Source organism: Micromys minutus (genome assembly GCF_963924665.1).
Source record: "Micromys minutus genome assembly, chromosome: 1".
Lineage (NCBI taxonomy): Eukaryota > Metazoa > Chordata > Mammalia > Rodentia > Muridae > Micromys > Micromys minutus.
In genome coordinates, this window is record NC_137969.1 from 234,789,201 (window position 1) to 234,804,775 (window position 15,575).

Below are 15,575 nucleotides of genomic sequence, written 5' to 3' on the forward strand. Positions count from 1 at the left end.
AACTACACTCTGCACTTTCTATGTGGTTAATAATCAGCAAGGCCAGCTTTTGCTAGCATCTGTCTATACTCCCAGGTATTAAAGTGTCAACTACTTTGCTACATGAGGCAAAATCAAGCAATGCATCAGGTTACCTGGCTTCCGTATTCTCTTTAGTTCCTCGTAGGTCTTGCTGCTTGGATTTGGAGATTCTAAAAAGCTGATCTCTTCTGTGACACTGACTTCCTCCTGAGTCTTGGAGCTATCTTCCTCTTCCTGAAGAAGGGATTCCACCTCGGATTCCTCAGAATCAACAAAAATCTGACCAGCAACTACTTTGCCTGTGGTAGTGTGGTCCTTCACTGACTCATCTGCGGGCAAGGAACTCTGAGAATATAAAAAGGCATTCATCAGTTGTAGCAAGACTCCCTGCAATCCAATCTGACCACTATCTCCTTCAGCTCCTGGCTGCAGACTCTGATGCACTTATCAGAGTCAGGTCTTCGCCACTTGTCTAGCTCTGCACTTCAACTCAGATGTCACCTTCCCATAAGCCTCCTGGAATCCTGAAAGTCTGGATTATGTCTCTCTTTCACATGTACTCATCCTACTTTATACTTGACCTTGGTAATTCTGTATTAGGACTTCCTGTTCTTACCTCTAGTCCATCTAGTCTAGACATCAGTATTCATAATTAGCAGGCTTCCTTGGATATGAGGATCAACTATACTAATGCAACCCGCGAGGATGCACATTATTTCCTCATCTGATTAAACATTACATAGTTGAAACAAATAGCACAGGTTAGGCCTTCACGATTAAAAGAGACTAAAACTTTAAACTGGGCATGGTGGTGCTTACTCTTAGTTCTAGTATTTGGGAGGCAGAGGCATGAATTTCTGTAAGTTCAAGGCCCACCTGATCTACACAGTGAGTTCTAGGCCAGCCAAGACTACATAGTGAGACCTTGTCTCAAAAATTAAAAAAAAAAAAAAAAAAAAATGTGGGCACAGTGGCACACACCTAAAATGTTAGTACTTGGGAGGACACAGGAGAATGAGAGCTTGAAGGCAACTCTCAGCTACACAGTGAGTTTGAGGCCAGTCTGAGCTACATACAGCTTTGGGGAATAAATTCAACCTTCTTTTAGACACTAAGCATGCTGTCTTAAAGCTCTTTGGTGTGAATGTCCACCATCCACACAGCACGTTCAAATTTAAGTTGAAACTGACCCTAAGAGCCAGCACTCCTTAGGGAAATGCTTACTTGTTCTTATATAGGTCAGTGATTATTTCTGAGGCAGAAGAGCTAGCATGCAAGTGCCATTTTATCTTTTTAACCGAATTCTATTGTTCAAGGACTCATTAGTGTGTCCTTTCTAAGATTCATAAGCCCGCTTTAAAATGTTCAGTGCAAATCTTATACTTACCTTGGAATCTAAGGATTCATCCTGGTTAGTTTCGTCATCTGCAAAGAGATTTTAAGATAAATGATCTTTTTTTATGGGGAACTATAAATGTTAAGAAAGCACACAAAAGACACCATGTGTCTCTCTACTCAGAAGTCCAGGTATTTCAGGAGCCATCTGTGAAAAGCTTGAAGGAAGAACAAATACCTATCAGATAATAACCAGCCACTGGATAAGAAATGAACCTAGAATTAAACATTTATTATATTCAATAATTACATAAACAGTAAGGGGAAAATGTTCCCCTTCTTTTCCTACATAGGAAAATCAGGGTGCTCTCTTCTCACTCTCCCAAACCAGCCTTGTCAGTTTACAAACTGAAGCTATCTTGTCATACTCCAGGTTTTGAGCTCTTCTGTTTTTTTGCTGAGGCTCTCGGGTTATGGTAGGGCTACTTCAGGGTTCTGTCGCTTCACTAATACAAGAGGATGAGGATAGATAATAATTGCTACTGTTTTCCATCAGGCTTAAAAGACAGACTTAGACAAATACATTCAAATTTGTGTTCTACTTTGCTAAAGGGATAACCAGATATAGGTCAAATGTAGCACCGAACTGTCATGTGTTACTTGTGTGAGAGTTATTTATTAAATCAGTAGTTTCTTTGTGTCTGTGTAACTGTGTAAGTATATGCCATGTGTGTGTGGGTGGCAGTGGAGGTCAGAAGAGGGTTGAGGCTTAGACATCTATGGGTTGTCTAACAGGGTTCTTGGTACCGAACTCAGGTCCTTTGAAGAACAGCATGCACTGTTAATCACTGTGCTACCTCTTCAGCCCCAAGAAATCAATAGCTTCCTAAAAGCTGTGTGTGTGTGTGTGTGTGTGTGTGTGTGTGTGTGTGTGTGTGATTCAGTGGTTAAGAGCACTGGTTGCCCTTGTAGAGGCCTCAGGTTTGGTTCCCAGCACCACATAGTAGCTCACAGCAGTATGTGACTTTGGTTCATGGGATCTGACACTCTTCTCTGGCCTCCATGGGTCCCAGAAATGCACATGCTGCACAGACATACATGCAAACAAAATACTCACACACAGAAAATAGTTATAAACTTAGAAAAAAGAGAAATCAATAGCTTATATTAAAAAGAGAAAATCAAGCAAGTGGTGGTGGTGCACACATGTTTAATTCCAGCACTTGGGAGGCTGAGGCGGGTAGATCTCTGAGTCTGAGGCCAGCCTGGAACTACAGAGTCAATTTCAGGACAGCCAGGGGTGCATAGGGAAACCCTGTTTCAAAACAAGATGAAATAAAAACAAAAGGCCCCAGCCATTATTCACAGCTTGCTTCTGAATGCACACAGATAACTTAGTTTTCTCAGGGAACAGTTTTCTATTATCCTTCCATGTTTTTGGCTGTTTCCACCAGTCTTAGTGGCTGTTCTTTTTCCTACTCTCTGTAGAAACAGGCAACAACTCAAGCCAGGTGCAAGCATTTGACCTTTGTGGTCATTGCCAATGTAAAGAAACAAAATAATCACATGATCTTCTGTTTCCTTCTTTTTTAAAAAAAATGCTCCGATTTCATTCTGGATGGGGCATTAGTAGTCCCTTGTCCCTAAACTCTGAAAAATTTACAAGAAAATTTTATGAAACAACTTTTTACTGGAAAATGTATTATTTTTGTTTCAGATAGTTGTAACATAAGGGTCTAAGCTCTATACAGCTTATCTGTGAAAAATAGGTTTTGCAGTGATGCTTTGTCACATATGTGCTTCCAATTTAAAAAAAGTAGAATACAGCTACTATTTAGATTCATTTGCTTTAGGAAGACCTTCTCAATGTTTACTTTTGCAGCTTGGAGAGGATAGTGGGTAGTAAGGCAGCCAGTTTTGGTAGTGGTCTATGAATTAACCACTTTCCTACCTCCTAACCTTCTGAAGAGCTAAATGGTTAAAATACTCTCCAGAGTAAATCACTGCTAAGGGATGGAATTGCATTTCCCTATTTTGTATCAGTTCCGTATGTACAAATGTAATTTGTTCAGCACAGATGCCAGCTACATAGCATATAAAGAGCAGGTATCATATATGTCATGTACAAAATCATATATGACATGTCCCTATACAGCGGGCTTTTCAACTAGCAGCAAGTGCAAATCATTAAGTCGGTCACACAGACAGCTAGCAAGTAAATAATATCTTATACATAAATATAAGTGATATACACCATAGTGAAACACAGAAACTTGGAGGAGCAAATGTGTTGCTGAACTCTAGGAGAAAGGACCTGTGACAACAGGGTGGTTTCATATGCATTGCATCATGCTTTTCTTCCACAGACTAGGAGCACAGACTAAGATGACTTGGTCAACAAAAGAATTCTCTCTCCGTTACTAAAGTGGAAAACCTACTTTAAGCCGTAGCTTTATGTTCTCTTTCCAGCTGATATTTACAGATACAATCTTTTTAAAAAGCTGTTGGGGAGTGACTCTAACTACTTCTGAATGTAGTTTTTAAGTGAAAGAAAAGACACTGCAATGGTGTATAAACTGAAGGCTGTAATGCCTGAATAAGGCATTATGGTTTTTACTAACCACAGATACAAAGCAAGAAGGGAACGAAATGTAAAGATTCAGTAAATAAAGTTCCAGATTCCTTACTCATCAGTATTATATCTAAAATATAATGACTTGTCAAACTACTTCAACTAACTGTACCACTTTCCTTGAAAAAAAAAAAAAGATCCATTTTCATTTTTGATAAACCAGCTTAAAGAACTGCACACAATCATGGATAGTCTGTCAAGGAAAGGTGGTTGTTAAAAATTCATTTTGCTATGTGTCATGTCTGTTAAACAGGCTAGTCCAGCTCCAAACATAAGGAACAGTGAGGCCAGTGAACAGAACAGCCATCCTGCCTTCTGCTTCGCTTGACATGGTCAGGACCTCGGAAATCCCTGCCCCTGTCACCCCAAATCTGATGTCTGGAAAGCTACTACCTGGCTTTCTCACATACTTATTTGGAAATGCATGGTTCAGTATGGAAAGCTTGCTCGGCCTCTATTGTCTTAGTCTGTCAAAAGGGAATATGAACAAGTGTCTGTTGATTCACAATGATGTTATTTATAAGGAACAAGTAAAACAGGGAAGTGAAACATCCCTGCTAATCCAGAAGCTGCTCTCTGAACTTATGTGTTAATACAACTTGCCTCAAATACCTGGCAGAGTAGCCAATGGAAAGACTGTGACACTTACTCTCCTCATCTCTCTCCCCAACCTGTCTCTGGACTGAACCCAGGCTGTCCCGTGAGCACTACCAATAAGGAACACTCCAGCAAGGCCTGTGTTTCTAAGTGAGAAAAATGAACACTCTTTCATTGTTATCTTGAGAAAATTATGGAGAAACGTGTGTGTGTGTGTGTGTGTGTGTGTGTACACACTTGCCTCTCAGTTTATTCATTTACAACAAAAAGAAACCAATTTTAATACAGGTATCATGCTTTTATATGTGACTAAGTGAACATATTAGATGATATTTACCGAAAGTAATGCAGTTCTAAGTTCAACATGCTTTGGATAGGATTAATTTTTAAACACCAAATTTTTAAGAGCAAAGCTTTAAATCTAAATTTCAAAAATGAGGTTAAAATCATCTGTAAATAAGCAACTGACTGCATGGCATGGAGAACTGAAAAATCCCAGTCTTTAATTTACAAAGTTCTATATCAAAGAAGACATTTGAACTTCATGTAAGCAGAGCAGAGCTATCGTTTGATATGTAAAAATGCCGGGCTCCAGGACACCCCATGATATCCTAACTCTAGGGTACCCACACTCAAGGACTGCAAAGTCCCTTATATAAAATAGAACACAATTTGTAGATATCGTCCATCCCTTCTTAGGAGGTAAGTGCTAATCAGTTGTACTGTCTAGAAAATAAGACTGGAAATGGACAGTCCACGCATGTATAGAACATTTTAATCTTCAAGGATGGCTGAATCTGATAACGTGGAACTTGTGGACGAGCAGGGTCCACTGGCTTCACTCTCTCACATCGAGCATTTTTATAACTGAAGTCCAGGCTAAGTTTATGCCTCTACCAGAGAAATGCTTTGGCATGGCTGTCACTGTGACAGAAATCTGAGCAGACATTTCTTAAACTCCGTTCTCCTCTTACATCAATGTAGCCCTAAGATTTAACACTTGAGAGCTAAGTATTTTAGAATAACTCTCAACTGGTGATTGTCTCTGCTGTCCAGAGCTCAAAGTACATGCAATAGAGTCGACCGAAATGGCAGGAAAAACTGTTTAAACATTCTTTAAACTGCAAATGGAAATCTCAGAGGGATGTTATGTTATGCTATTTAATTACTGGAGTCTTCAAGTTTCAGTGCAAAGAATCACAGAGCTCGCTCACGTATGGGTATGTGGTATATTCTAAAAAAACTGAATTCTAAAACTGTATTCTTAGCAAGAACTCCCAAGAGGAACTCAGTCCATCAGGTACTTTATCCAAGGCATGGGCAGCTCCACTTGGTACTTCTTTTGAACAATACCTGCTAGAATTTCTGCAAGCGTCAAGTACTGCGTAGTCTTTAAAGAACTGCTCTTCAACACAAACTGTCATTTCAAATGAAGCAGAATGGACCTCAAACACAATGCTGGCAGTAAGTGATTGCCATATGCTTCCCACTTCTGAAAGGGCGTCTCCAAACACACCGGAGACAGGATTTTGGTCTAACTCTCTTCTTTTAGAAGTAGGGGGACATTATGACTTTCATTTACAACTAGAACAGAGGATCTGGGATTTCAAATAACCATCGGGGAAAATTTGTGGTTAAAGAAAAAACTTGACATTTATATTTTGCAGTGTTCCAGAAAAAAAGTCTAAAGCCACCCAACAGCTGTCTTGTTCACTGAAGCTGACTAAAATCTCAAAGTCTTACAGTAGTCAATGTTTATTAATGCTTAAGCATTCTAAGTACATTTAAAAGAAACATTTCTAAGTTTTCTGATATAGGCAGATCAAAACATTAAAAAAGAAAATCCTTGGCAAAGGGTAATGTAAATCAGCTAGTCAAAAAAAAAAAAAAAAAAAAAAATCAACTTAACAGCTTTTTGTAGCTACAGAAAAGGGCAACATTATTTTCTATTAATTTTGAAAGAATCAGGTCTTTTTCAAAACTCATAAAATCACTATCTACAAGCTCAAATACCGAGGACACTGTGGCAGAGGTCACATTTTCCCAGGACGTGGAACAAGTTACTACAATTATATCAGAGGTTTTTCTTTTAAAAACCAGACTAACAGATCAGGTGTTGAGCAATCCCTCCACTGTCAACATCCTGGTCCAGATGAACCCTGCTCTGCACAAAAGTGACAGCTCCAGGTATGTCAACTGCAAACCCCAGCGTGTCTCAGAGCCTGTGCACACATTACCCTACGTGAGGGTAGAGGAATCCCGGAGGGTCTATGTCAGCCCTCAGGAAACCCTCCCCACCAGTTAATTCCTAATTCGTCAGAAGTCACCTAAAGTTTGCTGCGTGGGAGAGGTGTGGGCAGGGTGACCGGTCCTTCCTTACGTCCAGCTTCCTAAGAACCCTCTTCGGCTCAGACTAACCGATGCCCAAGGCAAGAGCGACTGACAGTCAGGGCGAGGAGTGCCCGAGACCGCTGAGCTCCGTGGCCCGGTCTCCACCGCGGTCGGGGGGCGGTGGCTCGGGGCCTGCTGCCCGTGGCTCGATACTGACCCGAGGACGCGGCCGCCGAGCCCAGGAGCACCACGCAGAGGAGCAACGACAGCCCGACGCGGACCTGCATCCTGCTCTCGAAGGTCGAGAGCCCTCGCCGCCGCCGTCGCCGCGACCAACTCAGCCACTGCCTATACGCCGCCGCCTCGCAGCCGCTCTTCCTGCTCAGGTTCCTTCTTCGCCCCTTCCCAGGCCGCCCTGGCCCAGAGCGCAGCCAATCCGCGCCCGCCGCTCCGGCCTCGTTGGCCAATAGAAGTGATCGCCCCGCCCCACACATATTCACGCCCCCTATGTCATCTTTTAGCCAATCATTGTGTACAGTTCTCACACCAGCTTTCCCGGTTGGACCACGGCCTCACCGACATGGCCCCAGCTAATTGGTAGCGCTTGAATCAGCGCGTGAGGCAAGGGCTCGAGGCGGGGGGAACTCTCATCCAGGACCACAACTCCCACAATGCACCGCACTAGATTTTTTTTCTTGGCAGATGTTCTTGGGAGATGAAGTTTAGCATAAAATAAAGTAAGGGTAGAAGCCGCAGGTGGCTGAGTATGTAAAGAGTAGGGCTAGATATTCAAGGGGATGGATTCGCGGGATTCTTGCGTTTGAACCAGAATAAATATCAAGGAACAGATATCAGATAGTTAAGAATTTGCAAGGTTGCTAAGGATTTCTTTGTAATTATTTTGAGATTTGAATTGGACATGACGTGAACACTGAGAAATAAGCAATAGCTGAATTGAAAATTTTAAATATTTTAAAGATTTAGTTAAAAACCACTTAAGTATTTAAAAAAGCTTAGGTAAAGCAATACCTGAAGTTTAACAGAGCCCGCAGTACAAGAAAATGCCGCTTGTCATTTCCCTAATAAAAGGAAAAATATTTGTCCCAGTGAAGATTAGTTCGGCGTCTGTGATAATTTTCACTAAAGCTTCCATATCAACTAGCCACCCAGTAAATGTTCCAACAGCTCTCCCAAACCCTTCAAACACCGGCCCTCATTCTTCTCTAGTGAAATAGTGCAACGTTCTCTTTGTCCTTGACCAGAAAAGGGATTAGACAATTTGTGTGGCCGCACAGGTGAGAGCCAAGGCACTTCAGGGGCAGCAGTAGTTATGTAGGAAGTACCCATGCAGACACAATCCCTTCGAGTAGCAGGGTGGTGTCATGATGCTTTTCAGATCTTTTAATCGGCCTGCTAAGATTTATTTCCCATCACTACCACACAGTTGGTTCTAAGCCAAAGAACTCAGCAGGAGTTTGGGGGTGTGTGTGTGGGGACAGTTCCCCGTTTCAGTGTCTTGACTTCTATGAACACTTGTTTTCTATCAAAGGGGATGAGGAAAAGTCACTCCCCACACTTCCCGTGTGTGTGTGTGTGTGTGTGTGTGTGTGTGTGTGTGTGTGTGTGCATAAAGGTATATAGGATGAGGGTTAATGTCAGGGTTCTTTCCCAATTGATCTCCACCTTATTTTTTTAAGATGGGGGCTCAATACGGACCTCGTTGATTTTCATCTAGCCCAGCCTAGACTGTTTGGCTAGTAAGTCCCAAGGAGTCTCCTGCCTGCTCTTCCACTGTAATGGGATTCCAGTTCATGCTGCCATACTTGCTTTTTAAAAACCTGGGTTCTGAAGGATGGAGCTAAGGTCCTCAATATTAGATCTAAAGGTGTTCAAATAAGTTCAAGGATTATATATGTATGTATTCAAGTTGACAAAAGCAAGATCTTCTGGGAAGAGAGAACTTCAGTTGAGAAAATTACTCTCAGATTGGCCCGTAGGGGTCTATGGGGACATTTTCTTGATTAAGGACTGATATGAGATGGCCCCAGCCACTGGGAGCAGTGCCACTCGTGGGTAGGCAGTTCTGGGCTATATAAGAAAAGGCACGGAGAGTAAGCCAGTAAGCAGCACCCCTCCATGGTCTCTACCTCAGTTCCTGCCTCCAGGTTCCTGCCTTGCTTATGATAGACTGTAACCAGTAAACCAAATAAACCTTTACCCACAACTCTTTGCTTTGGGGTATGGATTTTTATTACAGTTAAAAGAAAGCAAACTATGACATCATCTGAGTCATCTCCCCGGTTTGTACTCTCCCCGAAACAGGGTTTCACACCCTAGCCCAAGCTGCCCTGGAATTCACTATGTAGCATGGCTGGCCTTGAACTATTATCAGTCTTCTTCCCAAGCTGGGATTATGCGATTATAGGCATTGCCTGCAATTTTAGCTCCAAGTTCTGTTACAGTAGGGTCTCATGTGTTGTGCAGTTCAGATGCTGATTTCTGCGTCCTGAGACCTAGTTACAGTCTGAATGCAGGCGCTATCATGAATACTGAAGAATCTCCTGTATTAATGTGGTATAAAGGATGGTTCTCGACTATCTCTGGTTGGTTAATAAAAGCTGAACAGCCAATGACGGGGCAGAGGAGAAGAGATAGGAAGGCTGGACTTCCTATCCCAGCCAGGGGTCCCAGGGAGAAAAGCTAGGAGAAGGAGAAGGACCATGAGACTGGTGGAGGAAGAAGAAGCTTACCATGAGGTTGGGCATGAGAATAGCTACAGCAGAGAGAGCCAAGGAGAGAATGAATGCAAGTAACTTGGGGCATGTGGCTGGGAAGTAGCTCGATAGCTGAGAGGGTTAGGAACATCTGCTCAGTTATTGTGCTTAAAGCTTGATGAATAAATCGATAGGTCTCAGATTCAACTATTTGGGAGCTAGCTGGGTTAGAAAAAAAAAAACCTTGCTATTTAAAAAAAAAAAACCTGCTATTTTAACATTCCATTCTGCAAAGTTGTCATTTTTACTGCCTACTTGGCTCTTACCTTCATTTCTGAAACCAACTGCATTTCCTCAAGCTTCACTGCCTGTCCAGGTGTGTATCTATTTCACATAAGCGAACGTCCTTTGAGAGACACGAACCTCCATTAATATCTCCAAGCAGGCCCTGAACTTTGCCAGAACAGCACAGTAGAACTAGTCCTGGACAGGGATTTCTGGTGAGCCAGCCTGAGGGCGAGCGTGTGGGAGAGGTGGCTCTTGCTCTTGTCTGATGTGTGGTGGTGTGGATGAGGGAGACATGCCCTCTTCCCCTCTCTCAGCCCTGGATGCCTATGGCAGTTGGAAGAACTGGCTCTGCCTCTCACCAGCTGTAACACTCCAAAACAAGGGCTCTGCATGCCACTTGGGCCCTGAGGGCTTGAGAGCAGGAGACCTGGGTTGCCTTTTGCTGGCTACAGCATTGGATGGACCAGCCAGGGCAGGATAGGAGAGTTCAAGTGCGTGGTGTGGGTGTGGGAGAGCTGGCAGGCTGACCAGCTCAGATACCTCTCAGGCCCAGATGTTGGACTTTGAATCGACCTGTGCCAACATCTATTTTATTGATGAACTGCAGGAGTGCATGAATGGGCCAGTCTTGGGGATCCACAACTACAGGATCTCCCTGAAATAAGGCAACAACAGTATATCCAGGAGGATTCCCAGTGAAGTTCCAGTATGATGATGTAGCAGAAGCCAGAGGCCCTAAACCAGACCAATGTCTCATTGCAATGAATATTTCTAAGCAAAGAAGTGTGGACAAAAGGGTACACTGTGGGACATATTGTGACACACACTACAGCTACCACAAAGAAAATTGTATTCCTCTTTTGGGAGGGGAGTTGCAAGGGTGGAGGGCAGGTATGAGGTGGGAGATGAGTGGGATTTGAGGTGCATGGTGTGAGATTCCTATAGAACCAATAAAAAGTTTAAAGAAGGGAGGAGAGACTGCCTCCATAAAATCAGACCGCAGGCAGACCTGTAACACGTTTTCTTATTTAGTAATTGATCAGGGAGAGCCCAGCTCATTGTGGGTAGTGCCGTCCTTGGACTGGTAGTCCTGGCTTCTATAGGAAAGCAGGCTGATCAAGCGGTGAAGAGCAAGCCAGGAAGCAGCACTCCTCCATGGCCTCTGCATCTGCTCCTGCCACCAGATTCCTGCCCTGTGTGAGTTCCTGTCCTGACGTCTCTCCTTCAGTGATGAGCAAGTATATGGAAGTGTAAGCAAAAGAAGCCCTTTCTTCTTCAACTTTCCTTTGGTTATGGTGATTCATCGCAGCAATAGGAACCCTAACTTCCACTGTTTTGAAACCAGAGAATAAAATATGGCCTATTTTCTTACCTTTTATCTTACCTACTATCAAGTCTAGTCCTTCTGAATCATGTAATTACTTTAAAAATGCTCTTTTATTTTTAATGAATTTACCAGCAGCAGGCTTCCTTGTGGCATTTAATTATTTTTATATTGTGTTGTGTTCCAATTTGATATTACTTCATATTATTGTATTACTCACAGTATTATATTACTTGTTTTGTTTCTTTCTCCCTAGAAACTCCCTTATTGACCCCATTTGTCTCTTCCCTGGACACCCCCAAATCCTAGTAGCCATATTCACCAGTGCCAGTCTCCATCCACTCAAACTTAAGATACAGATCGTGGTTGTGTTTTCTTTTTCTTTTTTTTTTTCTTTTAAATGACTTTATTTTATGAAACAAAGATAAATGTACAGATTTTAAACATTTTTTTGCTTAAAATTATACTTTTTTGTCAGTACTGTTTTTTCAGACATTAAAATAATTTTTCACATAAAACCATGTGAATATATTTTTTTTTAGTCAGTACTTGATTTTTTTCAAGGGCCCGACAGTACGCATTGAAAACCCAATAGTTACAATAAGCGTAAAGTACATGCAAAACAAAACGAAACATGGAAACAGTCAAAGTCTTCTTGTTTGTAAATATATGTATATTTGTGGCTGTGTTTTCTTAAACATTCCTCTCAAAGATAAGTTTGATGTTTTCATCAGCCTCTATTTTTTTAATAGAATAAAAAATATTTAGAACTCCCTTTATTTATAATCTAGGAATCTGTATTCAAAGTTCTCCTTTGGGGAAGAAGCTTCCACCTTTCACACAGGAAACAGTGGTTATTTGATGACTAAGACTTGGGAGCATCCACTGCTTAGTGAAGGTTCAACCTTTTTCCCCCACTTATTTTTTTTTAATATTTGAATGATTTATTTATTTTATGTATATGAGTCACTGTATGCTATTTTCATGAATATCAGAAGAGGACATCAGATTCCATTACAGATGATTGTGAACCACTATGTGGTTGCTGGGAACTGAACTCAGGACCTCTGGAAGAGCAGCCAGTACTCTTAACCATTGAGCCATCTCTCCAGCCCCTCACTTACTGTTTTAATGAAGTGCCTTATGCTGTTAGAGCCCTGGCTAGCTGCTACACCGATGGAGTTCTGCTTCTTTTCATCTGCCTTGAAGATTTCTATGTTAATACAATCCTCTGTGCTTTCTGGCCCCTTTACCTTCTTCCCAATGACCTTTTCTTGTTCTTTGTCTCAAGCTTGGCATCCTTTCCAGTTTTACGTGCATCTCTTCTTTGTTGAGACTTTTCCAACTAGCCCTTTCCTCATTCCTAATTTCTCTAAGTATCTCTCAGATGTTTTCAGTCTGGCCCTTTAAATGCATTTGAACTTGATAAGATCAGACATCCTTCATATGACTCCTCATATTGGTATTGTCCTTAACTGATCTTAGATAATTGTTGACCAATAGATGTACTTGTCTGGTGTCCAGTTCCCACACTCAGAGAGAAAGCACTTTCTACATTGTGGCATGTTTAGCTAATGTGACTATTTCTTGCAGATTGTTTGTAAGGGGTGGAAATGCATGTTGGCCCCTCGAGTTGGAAAGGTCTATAGTTGGTAGGGCTTTTATCATTAGCCAGCAATGAATGACTGACCTGTTTTGAAAATGCTAACAGGACCTTGACTTACTGGGTAAACTTAACACTTTCAAAGTGGGGTCAGGACTGTGGGAAAATCAGATTTATTTGGTCAGCCTGCTGCCTTGAATGATGTTTAGTTGGGGGAAAAAGGCTGTGAATTCTCAGTGGCCTTATCTGGTCTGACCACATGTTCATCCAGGTTCCAGCCCAGCATCCCCGGTTAAGGTTATGTACTTCCTGTGCTTGCACACGATGATAATGTTATTATTTGTCAGCCCATTGCATTTGCTCAGCTGCCTCCATTCTGTCTGTCCCCTATTAGTTTTCTAACTCACTGCTGTAGATTGCCAAGTTGCAGAGAACCTGTCTGCTCTTTATGGCATTGTGACACAGGACCTGAGAGAAGGTGTTAAGTCAGCGGGTGACCTCCTGAAAGGGCTTCGGTGTACTTCAGCTTACTTTTTCCATAAGTACGGTGGGACAGCTCCTAGATTTATCCCGAGAGTGGAGTGGCTGTCATCAGCTCTGAGAGGGTTATGGCCTTTCTTCTGGGAAGGGATCTGCTTGAGCTGGTAATGTGTACAGCTTGCTAGCATTTCTATCATGGTGTCTGCCAAAGAAAGATTAGGGAGAGAGAAACGGATATGTTCTCAGAGCTTAGAAAACAAAGTGCTTTCTTTGATGTAGCTGAGGCAAATTAAAGTCATTTTTCACGTGTTTGTTCTTCATCCATAAATAAAGTATAAATCCAATAAGTAGTAGGCAGATCCAAGGGCATACCATGGTCTTTGTTTACATTCTGAGCTATTAACTTGAACAGTGGCTTTTTACCTCATAGCATGGGGACAGCATCTGGAAGGTACATAGTAATAATCCAAATAAATCACCTTCAGAGGTTCTTGTTCCATTCTGTCATGATAATTCAAGATCAGCAGTTCTAACCGCAGATCATAGATTGTGCAGGCATTGCTTTACCAGACTTTGAAGCTGACAGAAAGCGAGAAGGTGGCAGGCCCTTGGGCTGTTTATGAAGCTCCAGCCTGAGGTAGCATTATTTAGTTTGTGGAATGTTTTCTCACTGGACATTATTGGTCCTATCAGATGAAGAAAAAGCCAGCGTGCTTTTATATCCAGAATAACTGGATAGGCATTTTTGAGTTTAGTCATTGAGTAGATTTCTTAGCTCTTAGTTTTGAGAGAGATCCTGGGTCAAAACTAACTTGCAGCCAGAATGGATTTGCTGATATTGTGAGGATACAGAACACTTGGATTCCCCGTTAAATTCAGAGTTCACAATGTTGAAGTAAATGGCAATACATCTAATTAGTCAATTTGGCATTTGGAACATTATATTCATATGAAAAGTTCTTCCTTTCTGCTCCGACCTTCCCTCCTTGCTTCCCTTCCGTCACTGTCACACGCAGGGTCTATTTTTGCAAGTTCTTGGTCTTGTAAATGAAATCATCTGTATGGGAATGCAAGGGTGACTTATTGGAGCTATAGAGAGAAAATGTCAGGGCAGGCAAGCTAGGAACGCCTGCAACTGTGGAACCAAGGGAGACGGGAAGGGTGGAGAAGGAAAGTGAGATGCTTTGGTGGTAGATAGGCTTAAAGGTAGAGTTGTGTTTGCTGCTGCCCCTCTCCCGTGTGTGTGTGTGTGTGTGTGTGTGTGTGTGTGTGTGTGTGTGTGTGTGTGTGTGTTGTGTGTGTACACACAAGAGCATGCAAGGGTTGCTTCGTGGGGCGGGGAGGGAGAGAGCGAGGTGGGGGGAAGAACCTTGGACTTAGGGGCCAGCAGGCACTTAGGATTTTAGGCGAAGGGAGATAGAAAGATTGACACTTCCTGAGCCGGAAGCCAGAGAGTTGTCAGGCTCTGCAGTGACAGTCTGCACACAACCACAGAGTAGGGGCTTCCCTGTCATATAGGCACATGCATTTCTCATTAAGAAGACGTCTATTTCTCCATTTTTTTTAATGTTGTCCTTTGGTATGTTATTATAGTTCACCTTCCACCTTTGGAGTGGCTTTCTGTAAGTTATATAACAGGGTTTCTGCCTCAATATAGAAGGCACCTGTTGCAGTAAATATTAAAAATGGAAAGGCTTATCTCTTTATCAGCCTCCCCGGTCTCACTCGGCAGGCGCCGCACAGACTGTTCAAGCCGCCCGATCTCACTCTGTCCGGAAGGTCTGCCTCCAACCTGGGTAGAATTACTGCCTTTCCCAGCACAAGCATAATTCTAAGGACTGATAGCTTTTCACACAGGTTTATATATTAAACTCTCAGTCCACAAACCCTCTATACAAAAAGACTACATAAATAGACAAAGATATAAACTGCTCTTCTATATGAGATATAAGACCTATAAAATCCTTAAAATGTTCATAGCTACCTAACACCAATTAAGTCCATCTGGATCCAGTTCATCCTTTTTGATGTCCATCTTGGTCCTTTCTCTCTTGGTTCTCCTCCTTGTCCCTTGCTTTCCCTTTTCCTGTCCACCTTTGACCTTCTCTCTCCACCTCCCTTCCCCTGCCCAGTCACTGGCTCCCGCCTTTATATTACTAATTAAAATGGGAAGGTTCTGATGAAGTCTGGAGTATGTGACTAGGCAGCACTTCTTGGGGAAATGGAATTAACATCAAGATACAAACGGTT

At 42.3% G+C, this 15,575-nt stretch overlaps 1 protein-coding gene across 2 annotated transcripts in view; it reads right to left on the bottom strand.

The window, feature by feature from the left end:
* The window catches only part of SEL1L (SEL1L adaptor subunit of SYVN1 ubiquitin ligase), a 43,454-nt gene extending 36,165 nt beyond the window's left edge, over positions 1–7,289 (bottom strand). For both annotated transcript variants that reach the window (XM_080925802.1, XM_080925801.1), the window contains exons 1-3: positions 7,134–7,289; positions 1,409–1,446; positions 135–366 (exon numbers count right to left, since the gene is read on the bottom strand). In XM_080925802.1, coding sequence (XP_080781928.1) covers positions 135–366; positions 1,409–1,446; positions 7,134–7,203 — 340 coding nt within the window. In that variant the 5' untranslated portion in view covers positions 7,204–7,289. The remainder of the gene's footprint in view (positions 1–134; positions 367–1,408; positions 1,447–7,133) is intronic.
* Positions 7,290–15,575: the final 8,286 nt, after the last annotated feature.